At 34.0% G+C, this 18,022-nt stretch overlaps 2 protein-coding genes across 2 annotated transcripts; both read left to right on the top strand.

The window, feature by feature from the left end:
• The first annotated feature begins 1,079 nt into the window (after positions 1–1,079).
• On the top strand, positions 1,080–1,894 carry LOC109006756 (zinc finger protein ZAT11). Its single transcript, XM_018986131.2, has one exon. It carries the CDS (start codon positions 1,188–1,190, stop codon positions 1,737–1,739), a length of 552 nt encoding a protein of 183 aa, XP_018841676.1. The 5' UTR covers positions 1,080–1,187; the 3' UTR covers positions 1,740–1,894.
• Positions 1,895–8,400: 6,506 nt separating this feature from the next.
• Positions 8,401–9,139, top strand: LOC109006757 (zinc finger protein ZAT11-like). Its single transcript, XM_018986132.2, has one exon. The coding sequence runs from the start codon at positions 8,502–8,504 to the stop codon at positions 9,057–9,059; it is 558 nt and encodes a 185-aa protein (XP_018841677.1). The 5' UTR covers positions 8,401–8,501; the 3' UTR covers positions 9,060–9,139.
• Positions 9,140–18,022: the final 8,883 nt, after the last annotated feature.

Here is an 18,022-nt window from a genome sequence, read left to right as displayed (position 1 = left end):
AAATGATGTGTAATTTTGTAAAACACTTTGGACTCATTTAGATAGTGAGATGAGATGAGATGATTTTATATAAATTAAATAAAATATTGTTAAAATATTATTATTATTATTTTAAGATTTGAAAAAGTAGAATTATTTATTATATTTTGTGTAAAAATTTAGAAAAATTATAATGATAAGTTGAAATGAGATAGTTTCTGTATTCAAACGAGTCATTTATAAAAATAATATTATTTTATAAAAATATCCTTATCTTACAATATTATTATGAAATATATTGTAAAAATGTGTTACGTGCGCATCAATACTCTATTGCATTGAAGTATCAAGTTGGGGGTATAAAGTGTCAGAACTTATTGTTGGAAATATTAAAAGCAAATGAAAATTCGCCAATTAGGTATCCTTTTTTCTTTTATAATAATGGATTTTAGTCTTATCCTTCTTTTAGCATTGGATTCTCACACGTAGGACACTTTTGGCAACCAAACAAGCTTTGAGACTTCAGATTAATTAGGATTATTTTATATTATTTAGAAAAAAAAAAAACAATATTGTTACTAGTCTTGATCATCTTGAATTTTTCATCTTTATTCATTCAATTATGTTGTGATATTGTACTTTTAATAATTTTTTATATTAACTATTCAAATAAAAAAAAAAGGAAATTTTGATTAAAAATAATTAATTAAAATATGAAAAATAAAATTTCGAAAAAGAACAAAAAACTGCGCAGCTTGAATGGATAGTGGTAGGCATATATGTCATATAGCTCTCGCCTGTAGATTTATCAGCAGCTGGAAAGAGAAATAAAAGTCGCTTTTCCACATGAGTTAATATGAGAACGAGACTTCTCAATTAAGTGTAGCAGCCGACACGGTACCTCGATTAAGAGATAATATCCTGTAGCTTTTCTTAGCATACAAGTGTGGAAGCAGTCAAACGAATGGTCAAAGTTGCCTCTTACGAGGAACCCAACACCCTTTATTCCTTGAAAAACATAATCGAATAAACCACACCCTTCAAGCTCCCCTCGATCGTCTATAAATACCAAAGCTGCAGCCTCTGTCTACCTCATACATATTTTCCGTTCAAAGTTTCCATACCAGCAACTTACTTCATCAAGTTCAGCTAGCTAACAATTACGTGCTTATAAAAGAGTCCCCAACGTTTAGATACGTCCTTTTTAGATGGCCATGAAGAGAATGAGATCAGAAGATATTGTAGGGGATAAAGACAGCTTAGACGACATGGCAAAGTGTCTGATGCTGCTGTCTCATGGAGGCGGCTTAACAACAGATACAAAGCCCAAAACATGTCCACATCCGGTTGATGTCTTCGAGTGCAAGACATGCAACCGTCAGTTTTCATCATTCCAAGCGCTGGGTGGCCACCGAGCCAGCCACAAGAGGCCAAGATTAATGGGGGAAGAACACAAGGTGGATCGGACCAAATTGCAGAGTTCTGGGAACAAACCCAAGATGCATGAGTGCTCGCTATGTGGGCAAAAGTTCTCCATGGGCCAGGCTCTTGGTGGGCATATGAGGCGGCATAGAGCGAACGAAGGGTTATCTTCTATTATGAATCCTGTAGATCACGCCAAAGTGCCGATGCTGATGAAGAGATCTAACAGTACGAGGGTTGTCTGCAGCTTGGACTTGAACTTGACGCCCTTGGAGAATGATTTGAAGTTATTATTTGGGAAGATGGCTCCTAAAGTCGATCTTCGTTTGATGATTTGATTATGTGATCACTCACTCATGTATTGATTTTTTTTTTCCCATTCATATTCGTTAATATATATATATATTTATGTACGTACAGTATATATAATACCTTTCGGTTCTTTCCAAATTCTATCTGAACATTAATGAATTAGCGTTTCTCTATGTGTTGAGTTGAAGTTTACCATCTTCTATGTTTTCTCTTCATGACTTGGTTCATCTCTTGGGTCCGGTCTTAACATTCCCATCCCATGCCGGCCTATTTCACTCATGTTATATTTTTTTTTTTGAAGAGTCAGGGACACATGTTTAACAGTGTCTCCTATCCCAAATTTATTTAAAAAACCTTTATATACGGCGGAAGAAACTAAAAAACAAAACAAACTTTACGTTTGGAATAAACTAGAATGAACAAAATAAACCCCAAATTATAGGACGTTATTTAGGAAAAATATGAAACACTCCCTCCCATCTCATTTCCTATTTTAGTATTTCGATTTAGGAGATGAACAGTAGTTCTCCAAATATAGAAAATTACTATTCATCCGCTAAATCATCTTTTATCAATGTTTTATTCTAATAAATAAAATAAATCATTCTACCAATCATCTACACATTCTCTCATACATATTTATTATAGTTTTAAATAATAATTCTAAAAATAATTTAAATAATTACTTAAATATAAAAAATTTAATTTTAAAAATATTATCATACCCGTAAAAAAATAATTTAAATTTTTGTTCAAAATATTCACTAGAATAATAGTTCAAAACATAAGAAAAAATATTGAGTAATTAAGTTTGTAAATGGAAGTGAGAGAAAAAAAAGTAATAAAGAAAGAATAGAAAAATATTATTTTAATAAAATAGATAAATGATAGGGAATGAGATGTAGAAGATTTTTTTGAAGATGAGTAAAATTTAAGATAAAATTATAGGGAGTGTCATTTTTAGCTAAAACTTAGGAAAAAATTTAGGAAACTGGATGAGAATGTTCTAAGAGAAGATAGGAGATATTTGGATTCAAAACTCATCTCAATTCATTTCAACTCATCTAATCTCATCTCATCATTACAACTTTTTCAAATTCTCACATAAAATATAATAAACAATTCCACTTTTTTAAATACCAAAACAACTTTACCAAATTCCAACACCAAATATAATAAATAATTCAACTTTTATTCTACTATTCATAAACCATCTCAACTCATCTCAACTCATTTCTGAATCCGAACCTCTTCTTTTTAAGGAACCAAGAAAAAATAAATAGATGTTAGGAGTTCAAAGAGCTTTCCACGTACGTAGACGATAGATAGTAGGTAAACCAAACAACAGAGGAAATATATGGATAATTTTTTAACCCTAAATGGGCCAATCTTAGAGCATCAACATTGGTTTCATCAAAAAGAAATTTTCATCAAAATTTGATGATTTGGGGGTTAAAATGCTGGCATTGGATTCTGTATACTATCAAAGCTCAAGCTTTGAGCTATAGTACCTTCATCTTCATCTCTATATTTGAAGATCCACTATTCATTCTCTATTTCTATTATTTTATTATAAATTATATTTCTTACATTTCCTATAATTTGTGTAATGTAATTCTTTCATCTTTTCTTTTGAGTACCTTTTTTACTAACACTACTGCATGGTGGTTTTATTTTCTGGCCATATTAATGTATATATGGTTAGTGTAATTGTAAAATATAAAAAAAAAAAATTAAAAAAATTATTATTAAAAAATAATATTATATTATTATTTTGATGAATCTAATGGCTAATTTAATGTAGAGTTTTGAATAAGGAAGTTTTGAATTTATGAAAAATATGTACTTTTTATCAAATTTTAAAGATAAATTTAATAAAACCAATACTAATACTCTTATCATCTCAACCTGAAAATGCTTGCCTGGCTTCCATCAATTTCTGCAAAGAGATTTTATTTTTATTAAAGAAAAAACCACCATAGAGTAATGCGGCGGTCAGACACTGACCATATATTAACTTTGAAGGTGGTAGAATATCTAAGAACATATATTGTAATTTCTGATTTTTATTCTTTTAGAATATAATATATATATATATATTATTTATAGAGAGAGAGAGAGAGAGTATCATCAATTTGCGTACTCTTCGCAATCAAGCTGGTCGAGAGGTAAACATAAGCCTTTTGCGGAAGTTACGTGGAATTTAGACGTATCTTCTACACGCTTCTTTTATTCTGAATTGAATTTCATTCATATATCTATATTTTAGAACTAAACTAATTCCGCGTATATTAATATATTATGACTTTCAGGCACATGTCATAAAAGATCTACTAGAGTATATACAGGCCCCTACGTACCAGCTCGTATCTTGCATGCAACGCTATTAATTAAAAAAATAATTATTAATATATTAATTTTTGTTATTTTTAAAAAAAATATAAAAATAAAAAAATAAAAAATAAAAAAAATAAAATACATATTTTGCCTAAACCCAACAATGACTGCTGGGTGGGAGACAACATTACTGATCTTCTAGGAAACTTCCCTTGTACTACAACTTTCCATTTTTGCAGTCATCGAACAACGCGCGATCACCGCTTTTTTTGTTTTTTTTATATAGGTTTTGCATGCACGGCGTCATTGCTTTGCATGTGTAGCGTATTTCTACGTACATTTTTTCTTTCTCGATACATCATAACGTGTCTTATGCGAAAATCAAATTACATCAGCAACGTACCTATCTGCATATAATTTTCAGTTGTTATTACTCCAATTTTGTCGTTCAGATTAGTGTTAAGAAATTGCAACTTGCACCGCATGCATGCACACGCTTCTATGGAAAATTGTTACATCTTATTGAGAACAGATTGTGAGCTGTGTCCCTTCTATGCAAAACTTATGAGTTAAGAATATATATATATATATATATATAATGCAATTGATTACATGAGCAGCCTCTTTTTATCGGTTCAAATTTTAAGTTTTTGAAATAAATGATGATTTTGCATAATATAAATTAAGTAGAAATCTTAATTAAGTTCAAATCTTTACTTGACATTTGAAAAAAGGATGACAGACAAGTAAGTAAAATAAGAACTCAATCACACGACGCAAATATTTACATAATTCGGCAACATACCTACGTCCATAAAGTTCTGGATGATTTTTTTATTTGAGGAATAACAAAATACACTATTCTAGACCAGCTATATTGCTCATAATAAAATTTATAGGATTGTATGGTGTAAATCCTAATTTCACAATTACTAAGTTGTTCGCTTGAGTGAACTCTCTATGTGAGTTTTACTTAAGCAACCTCTCACGTAAACGTTGAGCAAATTTTTTGTTTAGCGTTTCTTGAGTTACAAACTAAGTCAAAAAAAATTTCCAGAGCTTTCACCCTTGGACCCCCACAAGGCTTGTCCAAGTTTGTTTCCATTAGGCATAAACCTCATTGAAAATTCACAAAATAAATTGTAACAAATCATTGTCAAGTGGGCTCATTAAATCGGGCCGCCATAAGAATAAACTAGGCTCTACAAACCCAACACATCATTTTATCTCATTTAATTAAATATTTCTTTTACATACGTACTGTCCTTTCGCTTCAATGTTTCCCAACTTTCTCATGTCCATTTATCAATGCTTGTATGCAGGCATATATGGCTTGGCTCTCTCTCAATATTAGTACGTATATATATGTGTGTGTGGGGGGTACTGGCCAGTTAGTGACCGGCCATTTCCGCTTGAGGTGGCTCTGAATTTATGATCTAGTCCCGTAATTAATTTCCAATTTGACTCTTTTTTTGTTTTTTTTTTCTCAAGAGATATATCCACACACTACAAGAAAACTGCTTATTTGTGGCCATTTAATTCCAGCGAAATGACTATTTACAGTCAAAATGAGACTGTTTTGATCACAAATAACGTTTTCGCCGCAATTAAATGGCCACAAAAGCCCATTTTTCTTGTAGTGACATGGGGTAAAAGAACCCTCCAATTCGACTACTTTTCTCCTCAATCAGCTGGGTCAGGACTCAGGAGGTAATAGAAGTTGCGTGAAAATGAGGATGTTCTTATAAATATTGGACAGGTCTCCAGTACTTTAGCAGGTGATATATTATATATGCTTCTTACTCAAGCTTTCTTGTCTCAACATGTGTTCAGATTGAATTCCATTCAAACAGCTAGGAAAATTTAATTAACGAACCTGCAGGCAATTAAGTACTACATGCATTATGAATATTCACAAGTTGGACGGTATCTGCCACGAAAAACAACTTGCAGAAATTAATTAAGAACATGAACATGGCGTGCTCTTTTTCGATCTGAGCACTTACGCACGACACCAGCCAAAGATGACTTCGATCGGTTGACTGGGCCTGATCGTGACCAACCAATTAGCTGGAAATTCCTATCCAACATGACACATGATTGGATTAATTCTAGTACTACTGCTAGCTTGTCTTCAAGACCATATTTACAAGTACTTGTTCTACTATATTATATTTAAAATAAAATGACATTCCGCATATTGTAATTACAAGTTACATCATATTAATTAATATTTTAGAGTATTAGTCATTGGTCACTACAAGAAAAATAGACTTTTGCGACTAATTTATTGCGATTAAAAGACTTTTTGTAACTAATTTTAGTTACAAATAGTCATTTCGTTGGAATTAACTGGTCGCAAATAAGCAGTTTTCTTGTAGTGGGTTTAGAATGACTTGCTTGTAGAATTATTTTTTTATAAAGAAAAAAGAATTATTTTTGACGCGATTCCTGCACGTGCACGTCACTATATATATATATATATATATAATATAATGATATTTACATACATTAGTGTTCGGTGTAGGCTTGTAGCGGCTCGAAAAAATTTATTTTATCCGACATCTTATCCAACAGGACCAACCTCATGTCCTGATCTAGTGTGTCCAACCTCTCTCTTCCCCTCCTTTTTTTCCGACTTTTATTTTCTTATTTATGTTTTTTTAGAAAAATGCTAACTTACCTCGTCATTTTGTCACATGATTTTGATCATTCATATATATATTTTTTTTATTTTATTTTTTTACTTAATAATTTAAAAAATAACTATTTGTGAATTTTTATATTTTTCTTAAATATTTAAACATGTTTAAAAATGGTTGAAATAAAAAAGAAAAATAAATTGCACTAGTAGTATGACCAACAATAAACGCTGGACGGCCAACTAAAATTTTTATTTTTTTTCATATGACCGGTCTCGTTTATTTATTTTTTCAAAGAGATGTACAGCGTTTACACACTCCACGACTGTAAATATAATTTCTTATGATATTTGCAAAAAGATTGCGCAAGATTTCATGTGCACTTCACGACTGTACGTAATAATATTACTTCTCTTGTATATATACCAAAGATAAATGCTAAATGGCCCCATCATTTTGCCCCCATCATTTTGACCGCTTCTTTATTTTACTTTATTTTTATTTATTTTTTCTTAATGGTTCAAAAAATGACTATTTATGAATGCCAAAATACTACCGGCCTTTGGTGACCAAAATCGCATCCACGTACGCCAAACTACTATATATTGGACAAGGAAAATACTATTATGTCCACTTTGTTTGACACCTCTATCTGACTGTTGGTTAATTTTTTTTATTTAGTGATTAAAGAAGTGATTTTAAATGTATTGATGTATTTTTTTTTATTTTTTAAATATATTTAAATATGTGAAAAAATGTGAAAAGAAAAAAGAGAAAAAAAAAACTTTTCTACCAAATGTGCATTTCAAATATATTGCACACCAGTGTAAATAGATTTTTTTTCTTTTATTTTTTAAACATACTTAATCATTAAAAAAATAAAAAAAAATATAAATTCATTAATAGTCATCACTTCCTTAATCATTAAAATAAAAAATTTAAAAAAAATTAAAATACACGAGTGGATATATTTAGGAGTCATAGTATCATTTTTCTTATATATTTCGCTTACCGGAATTTGGGTAATTATCTAGACACACTTGTATATAATATAGTGCATGGAATAACAAAAAATGATCTATTTTCGAGAGGGCAACCTTATTTTATTAGAAATATATATTAATTCATGCATGCTGCATGCACGGCGTCAATTATGTCCTGATAGAACGAACGTGTTATATATTTGAGGTAAATTCGGTCAAACAGTACCCTTTGTTATGGTTTATGATCAATTTAGGCTTAGGTCCTCGTGCAGCCGTGCCGTGCTATTCTTGTTTAATTAAGAATAACATGAGTGATGATATGATTTATTTAGATCATCGTACATAATGTGGCCCAGATTGATACGATCCAGCGGCCTCCACAGGCAGTGCATGGCCGCGCTCCTGTGGATTTGTAATTTTAGCTCGCAAGAAAAATAAAAGCGACTTTTCGCTTGAGCTACGAGACTTCCTGAATGGGTAGCGGCCGACGCGTACCAAAATATAACACTTTCTCGTGGAGATACCATCCCCTGATTACCTTTCTTATCATATATACAAAGTGTGGATCCAGTCAAACAAATAGTCTAAAGTTTCCTCCTGCTAGAAATTACGTACCCAACACCTTACATGATTCCTTAAAAGACATAGTCAAATAAACCGCACCGGCCTTCAAACTCCCCTCATCTTTAAATACCAAAGCTGCAGCCTCTTTCTTCCTCATACATATGTGCAGTTCAAAGTTTCCATACCAGTAAAAGTACGTTATCAAGTTCAGCCTACAATCACTTAAAGAGTCCCCAACGAACGTTAGATACGTCCTCTTTAGATGGCCATGAAGAGAATGAGATCAGAAGATGTAGGGAATAAAGACGGCTTAGACGACATGATGGCGAAGTGTCTGATGCTGCTGTCTCATGGCCGCGGCTTAGCAGATACAATGCCCAAAACATGTCCACTTCCGGTTCAAGTCTTCGAATGCAAGACATGCAACCGTCAGTTTTCATCATTCCAAGCGCTGGGTGGCCACCGAGCCAGCCACAAGAAGCCAAGATTGATGGGGGAAGAACACGAGGATCAAACCAAGTTGCAGAGTAATTCTGCAGGGAATAAAAAACCCAAGATGCATGAGTGCTCGATATGTGGACAGACGTTCTCCATGGGGCAGGCTTTGGGTGGGCATATGAAGCGGCATAGAGCGAATGAAGGGTTATCAGCTTCCATTCTGAATCCTCTAGATCACGCCAAAGTGCCGGTGCTGATGAAGAGATCTAACAGTACGAGGGTTGTCTGCAGCTTGGACTTGAACTTGACACCCTTGGAGAATGATTTGAAGTTATTATTTGGGAAGATGGCTCCTAAAGTCGATCTTCGTTTGATGATTTGATATATATATGATCACTGATCATCGATCACACATGTATTGCTTTTTTTTCCATTCATATTCATTAATTTATTTTACGTACAATATTATTCAATTCTTTCCAAATTCTATCTGAACATTCGAATTACCTTTTTCTCTTCTTGTAAATGTGTTGTGTTCATTTTACCATCTTCTATGCTTCCTCTTCATATGGTTCATGATCATCTCTTGTACTCCCGGTCGTTAGACTTGTCTGTTAGAGAAGATTAACTTTTTAAAAAACCAAGAAAAAATAAATAGATGTTAGGGAATTCAAAGAAGTGAAGAACTTTTCACGTAGATAATAGACAGTAGGTAAGCCAACATTAACAAATTAAAGGAAATTTATTCAGTTTTAAACCCCAAATGAGCCAAATCTTATCTCAACCTGGCGGCGGCGGTCAGACATGACTGGCCATTAACTTTGAAAGTGGTAGAATCAGAGTCTTAAATAACGTGCCGTACCGGCTGGGTAGTGAGTGGTACAGGAAATATATGCATTTGGTATCGGATCAAATACCGATATATTTCCGTCAATATTGGCCGGTTTCGGTATACCGGTCAAAATTAGTGGATTTTTGTAGTTTATATAAAAAGTTTGACTTTTTCATAATTTTAACTCTAATTCTTACATCTGAAGATAATTTTCTTAATTTTTTTTAATCTATTTTTCTCGAGAACTGAAAATCAAATCCCTAAACCCTTTTCGTGATGAAGATGAGTTATTATTTTTTTTAATAGTCGGATTGAAAACATAGAAATATTATTGAGTTTTATAAATATGTATTTTAACTTTTTAAGACTTGCATTGATGTTATTTTGAAATATAATTTATACATATATAATTAATTTATTATATATAGACTATTCCAAAACAATATCCGAAACAGTACTGGTATCGAAATATTTTGTTCAAATATTTTAATCGAAGCAGTCACCGAAACAGTATTTAAAACTTTGGATAGAATATTTGAACATAAATATGCAATTTCTAGATCCACAAAGAGAGAGAGAGAGTAGCATCAATCAGCTTTGCTATAGGTACACGGGGTTGGGTACCTTTGGGGGAATCGGCTGACATAGTGACATAATTAAAAAAAAAAACATAAAAAACACAAAATGAGAGGGAAACGAAATGAAACCCATTGGTGCCGTCTATAAGCTCGAAGACGAGTACTCGTCCACGCCGTCTCATTCTCCGTGCCCTCGTGCTCGTTCCTCATTCGCCAACACAATGACGAAGCCATTGCACCACCCTAGCGCCGGAAGCACCACCCTTGTGAAATAGCCAAATCGTGAGCCCAAAGCCTCGATGAAGATTGAATATGGACAGACTCTTTGTTGCTCACAAAACAATTGTATTTTCACACACTAAATGATACACTGATAAGTATACAGGTTCTATTCTAACTACAAAGACTAAAATTGTGGCTAAAATTTCTGTTGGTTACTGCGTCAAACAAAGTCATAAATCTTTTGTGATTTTCTAACTGTTACAACCGTGCTTCATGCCTGATGCTTAGCTTGATTGATCTTCCTTGATTCAAGGGATCATCCTTTATAAGCCCCACAATGCGCCACAACTTTTCACCACCACCTTCGAAGCCTCCTCCACACCGCAGCAGCCACGCCCAGCCCTTCACTTAGTCCACTGCCCAGCCCCCCCACGACCCAGCACCTTAGTGTCCTCAAATGAGAAGCAGCCCCACGCACACGTCAACCTTCGTTGGAGGAGAACCAAACAACACCACCCAGTATTGCCCAAGCTCCTCCTTGTCGTTACCACCTTGCACCAAGAACCACCAACCACCGCCTAGGGCCTCCACCTCACACTGTTACTCCATGCCACAGTTGACTGAAACATACTCTGTTTTTCTACTCTGAGCCAGAGCATTCTGCCAACCACCACGGAAGCCCAGTCCTCCACCACCCTCTCGGCTACTCCATGTTTTAATGTGCCACCGCATATCCTCCATCTCGCAATCTCTAACCCTGACGACTTCTGCTCTAACCACTGGCTCTTTACCCCTCTCGGTAAGTCCCCCAAACTGCCACCTCTCCTCTTCTTCTCTCCACTGTTGGTCAATATCACGAAACCTAACCTTTCCCCCCATTATACAGAGCTTGTACCTCCGTGAGCCACCATCACAAGGTATCTCCACCCTTCTCGACTGTTCTGTAAAACTCTCACTCTCTTTCTTGGTCCCTCCCTCAAGTTAGCTTTATCTTATCGTATTCTCTTTTTCAGGGGGGTGTTTCGTGTTTCGTCTATGATGTTTCAACACACCATTTTTTTCAGCATCAATTGGCGTACTCTCCTTAATCACAGTTGTGCGGTAAACAATCCGGCATTTACACAAGTTATGTGGAATCTTATACAATATGCTTCTGTACTTTCTAATAGAATTTCATTCATTAAAATACCATAACAAAGATAGGCCACGTTTGAATTTGGAAAATGTTTTATTTCTGATCTCATCATTATAACTTTATCAAATTCTCACACAAAATATAATAAATAATTTAACTTTTTCAGATTTTAATTCAATTTTATCAAATCGTAAAACAATAATAATATTAAAAAATAATACTCTAATAATATTTTTTTCTACTTTCATCTTTCATTTAAAACCATCTCATTTCATCTTTGAATCCAAACCAACCTTTTAAGTAGAATATGTCACGAAAGATCTAATTTCCGTTTTTGCATTCAACATAACAGACCCAACACTAACGTACACCATTTTTTTAACAGCTTTGCACGACATTCTCTATACGCACACACACACACGCACACACACGCACACACATATATATGTATGTATATGTAGCAACGAAAGTTCTGATCTATAGATGGAAGATCCCCATGAAATTAATTTGTAACGTGTACGTCCCGGTCCTATATATAGGAAAGTCAAATTACGTTGGTAGCCTCTGATGATCTGCATATACTATATAGGACAATTCTAGGTTACACACCAAATATGCACTTTAAATATGAACACTAGTGTAAGTAATTTTTTTTTGTTTACATTTTTTAGGCATTTTTTAAACATTCTTAATCATTAAGAAAAATAAAATATAAATAGAAATTCACTAATAGTCATTTCTTTAACTATTAAGAAAAAACAAAAAAATATGAGTGGGCACATTACAGATATGAGACAGAAATTGATCTTGTTTTAATGTTTTTGTTTTTGTTTTTTCGTTAAAGTTAATGGCAACAATCTACATAATGACCGCATTTTGTTCCTCTCTCTCTACAACTTTTTGTGCGTGCGAGTGCATAATTGCCTTGCAGGGAAACAGTAAAAAAATATATATATAACTTTATTAAAAAAAATGATAATCTCCAGGTGCAGAATGTATTTGTTTGGACATTTAGAATGGAATACTATTAATTAAAGCTTTTAAACACTTTAATATATATATATATATATTTATATATATCTTTTCAAAGTTCTTAATACCGTTTTGAAGATCGTTTGGTTAAGGTACTGTAATAAAATATTTTCATATCAAAACTATTTTTATATAGCTTATATATAGATAAATTAATTATATATGTATAAATTATATTTCAAAATAACATCAATGTAAGTCTTGAAAAATTAAAACACATATTTATAAAACTCATTAATACTTCTAAGTTCTCAATCCAATTATTAAAAAAAATAATCACTTATTTTCATCACGAAAATGGGAGTAAGATTTAATTTTTAATTCTTGAGAAAAGAGAATTAAAAAAAGTTAAGAAAATAGTCTTAAGGTGTGAGAAATATAGTGAAATTATAAAAATACACTAAAAATACAAAATTTCGACTGGTACATCGAAATCTGGCCGGTATTGACCGAAACGCATCGAAATGACTGATATTTAATCCGGTATGAAGCCCCTATCTTTCTCGCACAGGTTACTATTCCAACACAATAAATACCGGCCGATTTGGCATGGTATTCAAAACCTTGATATTTTTTGTTAAAAGTTACGAGCTGCAACATGGACCAACCTGTATTTTCAAGAAGAAATTGTGAATTTAAAGATGCTGAGTTATCAGATTCTTAGATGATGGTCTAAAACTAATACCTTGATAATATTCAGAAATACCTGTAGAACTACGCGTATGTGCCTTGTAATTGTACATCCGACTAATTTAAAAATTAATGTCTTTTCTGGCAAGTATGTCGTGATCTTTGTTTCTAGCCTTAAATTAAGGTCTCCTATTTCAAATCTGAAATTTAAATTGTTTTTTTACCTCTTCAACACAATATATCTTATATTATTCGGGTAGTGACTTAAAACTTGATATTATTTAAAAATTAATTTTTTTCTTTTTTGGCAATATTTTCATAGTGAAAATTTTCATTTTTAATGTGGAGTAGTTAGGTCTGGTTTGGATAGTGAGATGAGATGAGATGATCTGTAAATAGTAGTAAATTGATTTGCGAATAGTAATAAAATGGTTTAAGTTAAGATGTTTATAGAGTTTTGAAAAATAGGAAAAAAAAATTGAATAAAAATATTATAGAGTTAAAATATTCTTGGAATATAATTTTTGTTTTGGTATTTAAAAAAGTTAAATTAATTTTTTGTGTTTTATTTGAAAGTTTGACAAAGTTGTAATGATTAAATACTGATTGAATGAAAAAATTAAAAATTTGAAATTAAAAATTGTTTACGTTTAGATATTAAGATAAAATGAGATGAAATTATCGGAGTATCTGACTATTCAAATCATAAATTTCACAACTTAGTAATCATAAGTACCAGAATTTTATAAAAAGAACCACAACAGTGAAATATTCTCAACGAGGTTATACAGTTATCTAGCAAAATATAATACAAAGCCAAAATATATAGGAAAAATGAGAAATAAATCTCATTTGGCCCAAAACACGCCATTAAATACCATTATCATCTTAATGATGCAAACTCAATCATCTTGTTAAAGTACTGATCGTAGTAGTTAATTTGTTTGTTAAAGTTCCTTTGTAATATTATATTAATTATATTACTTGTATAAAAGTTGAAGCAATGTCTTCTAAGTTATATATGCCATCAACTATTTTTACATATTTTGTAAAAATTATATAATTTTTGTAAAACAACTGTTTGATCTAACTAGACAAACATGCTTTGCACGTTGCTTTGACCTAGTTAGTGTGTGTATATATATATATATATATATATATATATATACACACACAACCTTTGACTGTCACGACCGAGAAATTTATTTGAGCTAATTTAAAACTGAATGTATTGTGCGTGAAAAAAATACTTTTGGAAGACATGATCAAATGCTAGCTAGGGAAGAGAGACATGCATAAATAAAACAAAAAATTAGAATAATTGAGGTACGTATATACGGTACGTAGTCTTAAGAAATTTATAATCTCCTTGACGCAACAAGCCAAGCCATGCCTGTTGTACTGATCATGATGAGCTTGCATCAGCTTGTAGAGTTTTTCTTGCATGGCTTGCTTGTAGAGTTTTCTTGACGTACGTACGTGATGATCAAGAAAGACCACGTACACAACCCAATCAATTGCACTTAATAAACTCTCTCTTAGTAAAATGCTCTGGCGGTTTTTACTTGGGAGTATTTTCTTGTTCAACATACAAGTTTTACTTTCCTGTATTTGCCCTGTTGTGGGCATTCTCTATTTCTGTAATGGCATAAGATTTATTACTCAGTATTGACAAGTTATAGTTGTCCGCAATAGAATCTGAGGAAATCATGGTTGCCGAACCATCTCCTGAGTTTATTTCTGGCACAGTTTATAGAGACTGCGCATAAAGCTCGTGTTCTTCGACATGGTCCATGATTTTTTTATAAAAGTCTCGTACTGATGCGGGATTATGATAGAAATTGCCAGATTTCTACTATTTGCCTACATTATGCATATTTTTGGATTAGGCTTTATGATTTGCTGTTGAATTGCATGAATACTTTGGTAATCCGTATCATTGGATTGGAAAAGTGGAGAATATCGATTTACCAAAATCAACACTGGCCTAGGGAGAATTCTGTAGAGTCCGTGTTAATTTGGATATCCATCAGCCTCTTCCACGCATTAAACGTCTGTGTTTATGCAAATTTGAGATAGTTTAGATTCACTTAAAATATGAGAAGTTACCGACCTTTTGTTACAGTTGTGGCAAATTGGGGCATTCGGATAGGGACTGTGAATGATGGGCAATTCACATATCACGTACAATTTGAGAAAGAAGGCTTCCCATATGGGGCTTGGTTACTTGTGGATGGGAATTTATTGTTGAATGTGGGCAGGTTTACTCGCAGAAGGGATGTAAAAGCTCATCAAATGTTATCTACGAAAGGTGATTCTTCTTCTTCTGGTAGTTCCTCGCATGCCATGGCATACTCAAACAGAGCGGCGTTGAGCGGTTATCAGGGAAGAATGTTTTTACAGTTATCGATGAAGATTACGTTGGTTCTTCATTTAAAATGTTCAAAGTTAGCTTGGAAGGAGAAAGACCAAGAGCCTTCAATTTTGTCTCGAAGTGGGCTTGGGCCGGTTGGTTTGTCAGGTGGATCAGACTTGGATTGTGGGCCTTTCTTCACCAGTTATGGCATCACAACAATATTCCTTTACACGGCTAATTCCCCCAATTTCAGATGAATTGCTTAGTCCCTCTACATTTATTCATGGTTATGGGCGCAACGTGATTCCAATATCATTTGTGGAGAAGGCGTCTAATGCTATTCCCTTGTCATCTTCACCACTGAAAGGAATTTTCATTATTGGGCCAGTTCAACACGAGGCAGAGAGGACTGTTGTGCCCACAGTTAAATCTGTTTTGATGAGGGTAATGGTCGTTAGCTTCCTCCCAAGCAAAAAGACAAAGTGACTCAACCAATTCCATCTAAGTCTTCCTCTTCTAATACTCCATTTAAGAGCCCCTACTGATGATGTGCTAGTTGGTTGTGATGATGTTAAGTCCCCTACTGATTCTAAGAGGCTTTGTCCCTCTGATGATAGATGTCTGGTGGAAGTGCAAGTATTATCGGTAGAGGCTGATTTTTGACCCCGGCAATCACCATGAAACTAATGAGCTGGAACTCTCATGGGCATGGCAACCCACGGGCACTTCATGTTCTTCGTGACGTTGTGCGAAAGGAAGTTCCCAAAGTGTTGTTTGTGATGGAGACAAAGTCGTTAATTCATAAGATGGAGAAAATTTAAAATTTACTTTGCAGTTTTCAAGGTATTTAGCAGTGAACTGTGAAGGCCATAGTGGGGGCATTGTGCTTTTTTGACATCAGGATGTTAATCTTGAAATTGTCTCATATTCTAAATACCATATTGATGCATGGTTCACTGATTTGGGCACAAAAATGGCATTTGGAAATTGTTAAAATCTATTTTGGTCTCTCTGATTGTTCCTTGGATATGTTTTTGGGATTTTAAGGAAGTGGTGTCTAATTTGGAAAAACAAATGTGGTTGAATTCATTGTGAATGGCAAATGCGGGATTTTAGGGATTTCATTGATTCAACTTTCATATTTTAAGAATAGAGGGGGCTATTTTCACATGGCCCAATACGAGGGAAGTGGAGGCTTTCATTCAGGAGAGGCTTGATAGACTTCTAGCTAATCCTGAGTGGATGCTCAAGCATCCCTCTACAAAGGTCAGTAATTTTGCTCTTACTCATTCCGATCATAATTGTTTACTCCTTGATACTTGTGGGTTTGTTTATACACTACGGAGAAAAAGGAAGCTATTTTGGTTTGAGGCTATGTGGATTGGGGTTGACGGGTGTGAGGACATTGTTTGCAATTCTTCGGATGCTCGGCCTACTGATAATGTTGTAGTTAATTTGTAGCAATCTATTTCTCATTTTCCACTACTTCTAAAATGACTCGTTCGTTCTTTCAAAACTTGATGCTTAACTTATCCTCTGAAGATGAGTTGGAGGAAGTTCTTAATGACGATGACGGATCGACATCAACTCATCGTCACAATTGAAAATGTCGTAAGTATATTCGGTGTTATCATATTCAAGGGCACAAACGGCTATTTTGTGACTATTTTGCAGAAGCACTAGTATATCTCTCGAATCTATTTCGAATGAGATTTTGTAAGAGTCGTCCTCTGTTTTTTCGTATTCTACATGAGGTAGAGGCTTATGAGTCCTACTTCATCCAAAGAAGAGAAAATGATGGAAGATTCGGTTTATCTTCCTCGCAAAAGATAACTGATGCATTTAGAATGCTTGCGTATAGAGTAACTGTTGATTTTATGGATGAATACATACGGATTGGAGAAAGCACTGCAATGGAGAGCCTAAAAAATACAAAATGAGAGGGAAACGAAATGAAACCCACTGGTGCCGTCTATAAGCTCAACGAAGAGCACTCCTCCATGCCGTCTCATTCTCCATGCCCAGCAACCACAACCGCATGCTCCTCCCTCATTCGCCAACACAACGACGAAGCCACTGCACTACCCTAGTGCCGGAAGCGCCACCCTTGTGAAATAGCCAAATCGTGAGCCTAAAGCCCCGATGAAGATTGAATATGGACAGAATCTTTGTTGCTCACAAAACAATTGTATACTCATGCACTAATTGATACACTGATAAGTATACATGTTCTATTCTAAGTAAGAAGACTAAAATTGTGGCTAAAATTTCTGTTGGTTACAAAGTCGAACAAAGTCATAAATCCTTTGTGATTTTCTAACTGTTACGACCATGCTTCATGCCTTATGCTTAGCTTGATTGATCTTCCTTGATTCAAGGGATCATCCTTTATAAGCCTCATCGTGCGCTACAACTTTTCACCACCACCTTCGGAGCCTCCTCCACACTGCAGCAGCCACGCCCAACCCTTCACTTCATCCATTGCCCAGCCCCCCCACGGCCTAGCACCTTCGTGTCCTCAAATTAGAAGCAGCCCCACGCAAACGACAACCTTCGTTGG

This window comes from Juglans regia, chromosome 4, assembly GCF_001411555.2.
Source record: "Juglans regia cultivar Chandler chromosome 4, Walnut 2.0, whole genome shotgun sequence".
NCBI lineage: Eukaryota > Viridiplantae > Streptophyta > Magnoliopsida > Fagales > Juglandaceae > Juglans > Juglans regia.
This window is presented reverse-complemented; position numbering and strand designations above follow the sequence as displayed.

What these genes read in the sequence shown, in the direction of transcription:
- LOC109006756 (XM_018986131.2), top strand. Translation starts at nt 1,188, where the DNA reads ATGGCCATGAAGAGAATGAGATCAGAAGATATTGTAGGGGATAAAGAC.
- LOC109006757 (XM_018986132.2), top strand. Translation starts at nt 8,502, where the DNA reads ATGGCCATGAAGAGAATGAGATCAGAAGATGTAGGGAATAAAGACGGC.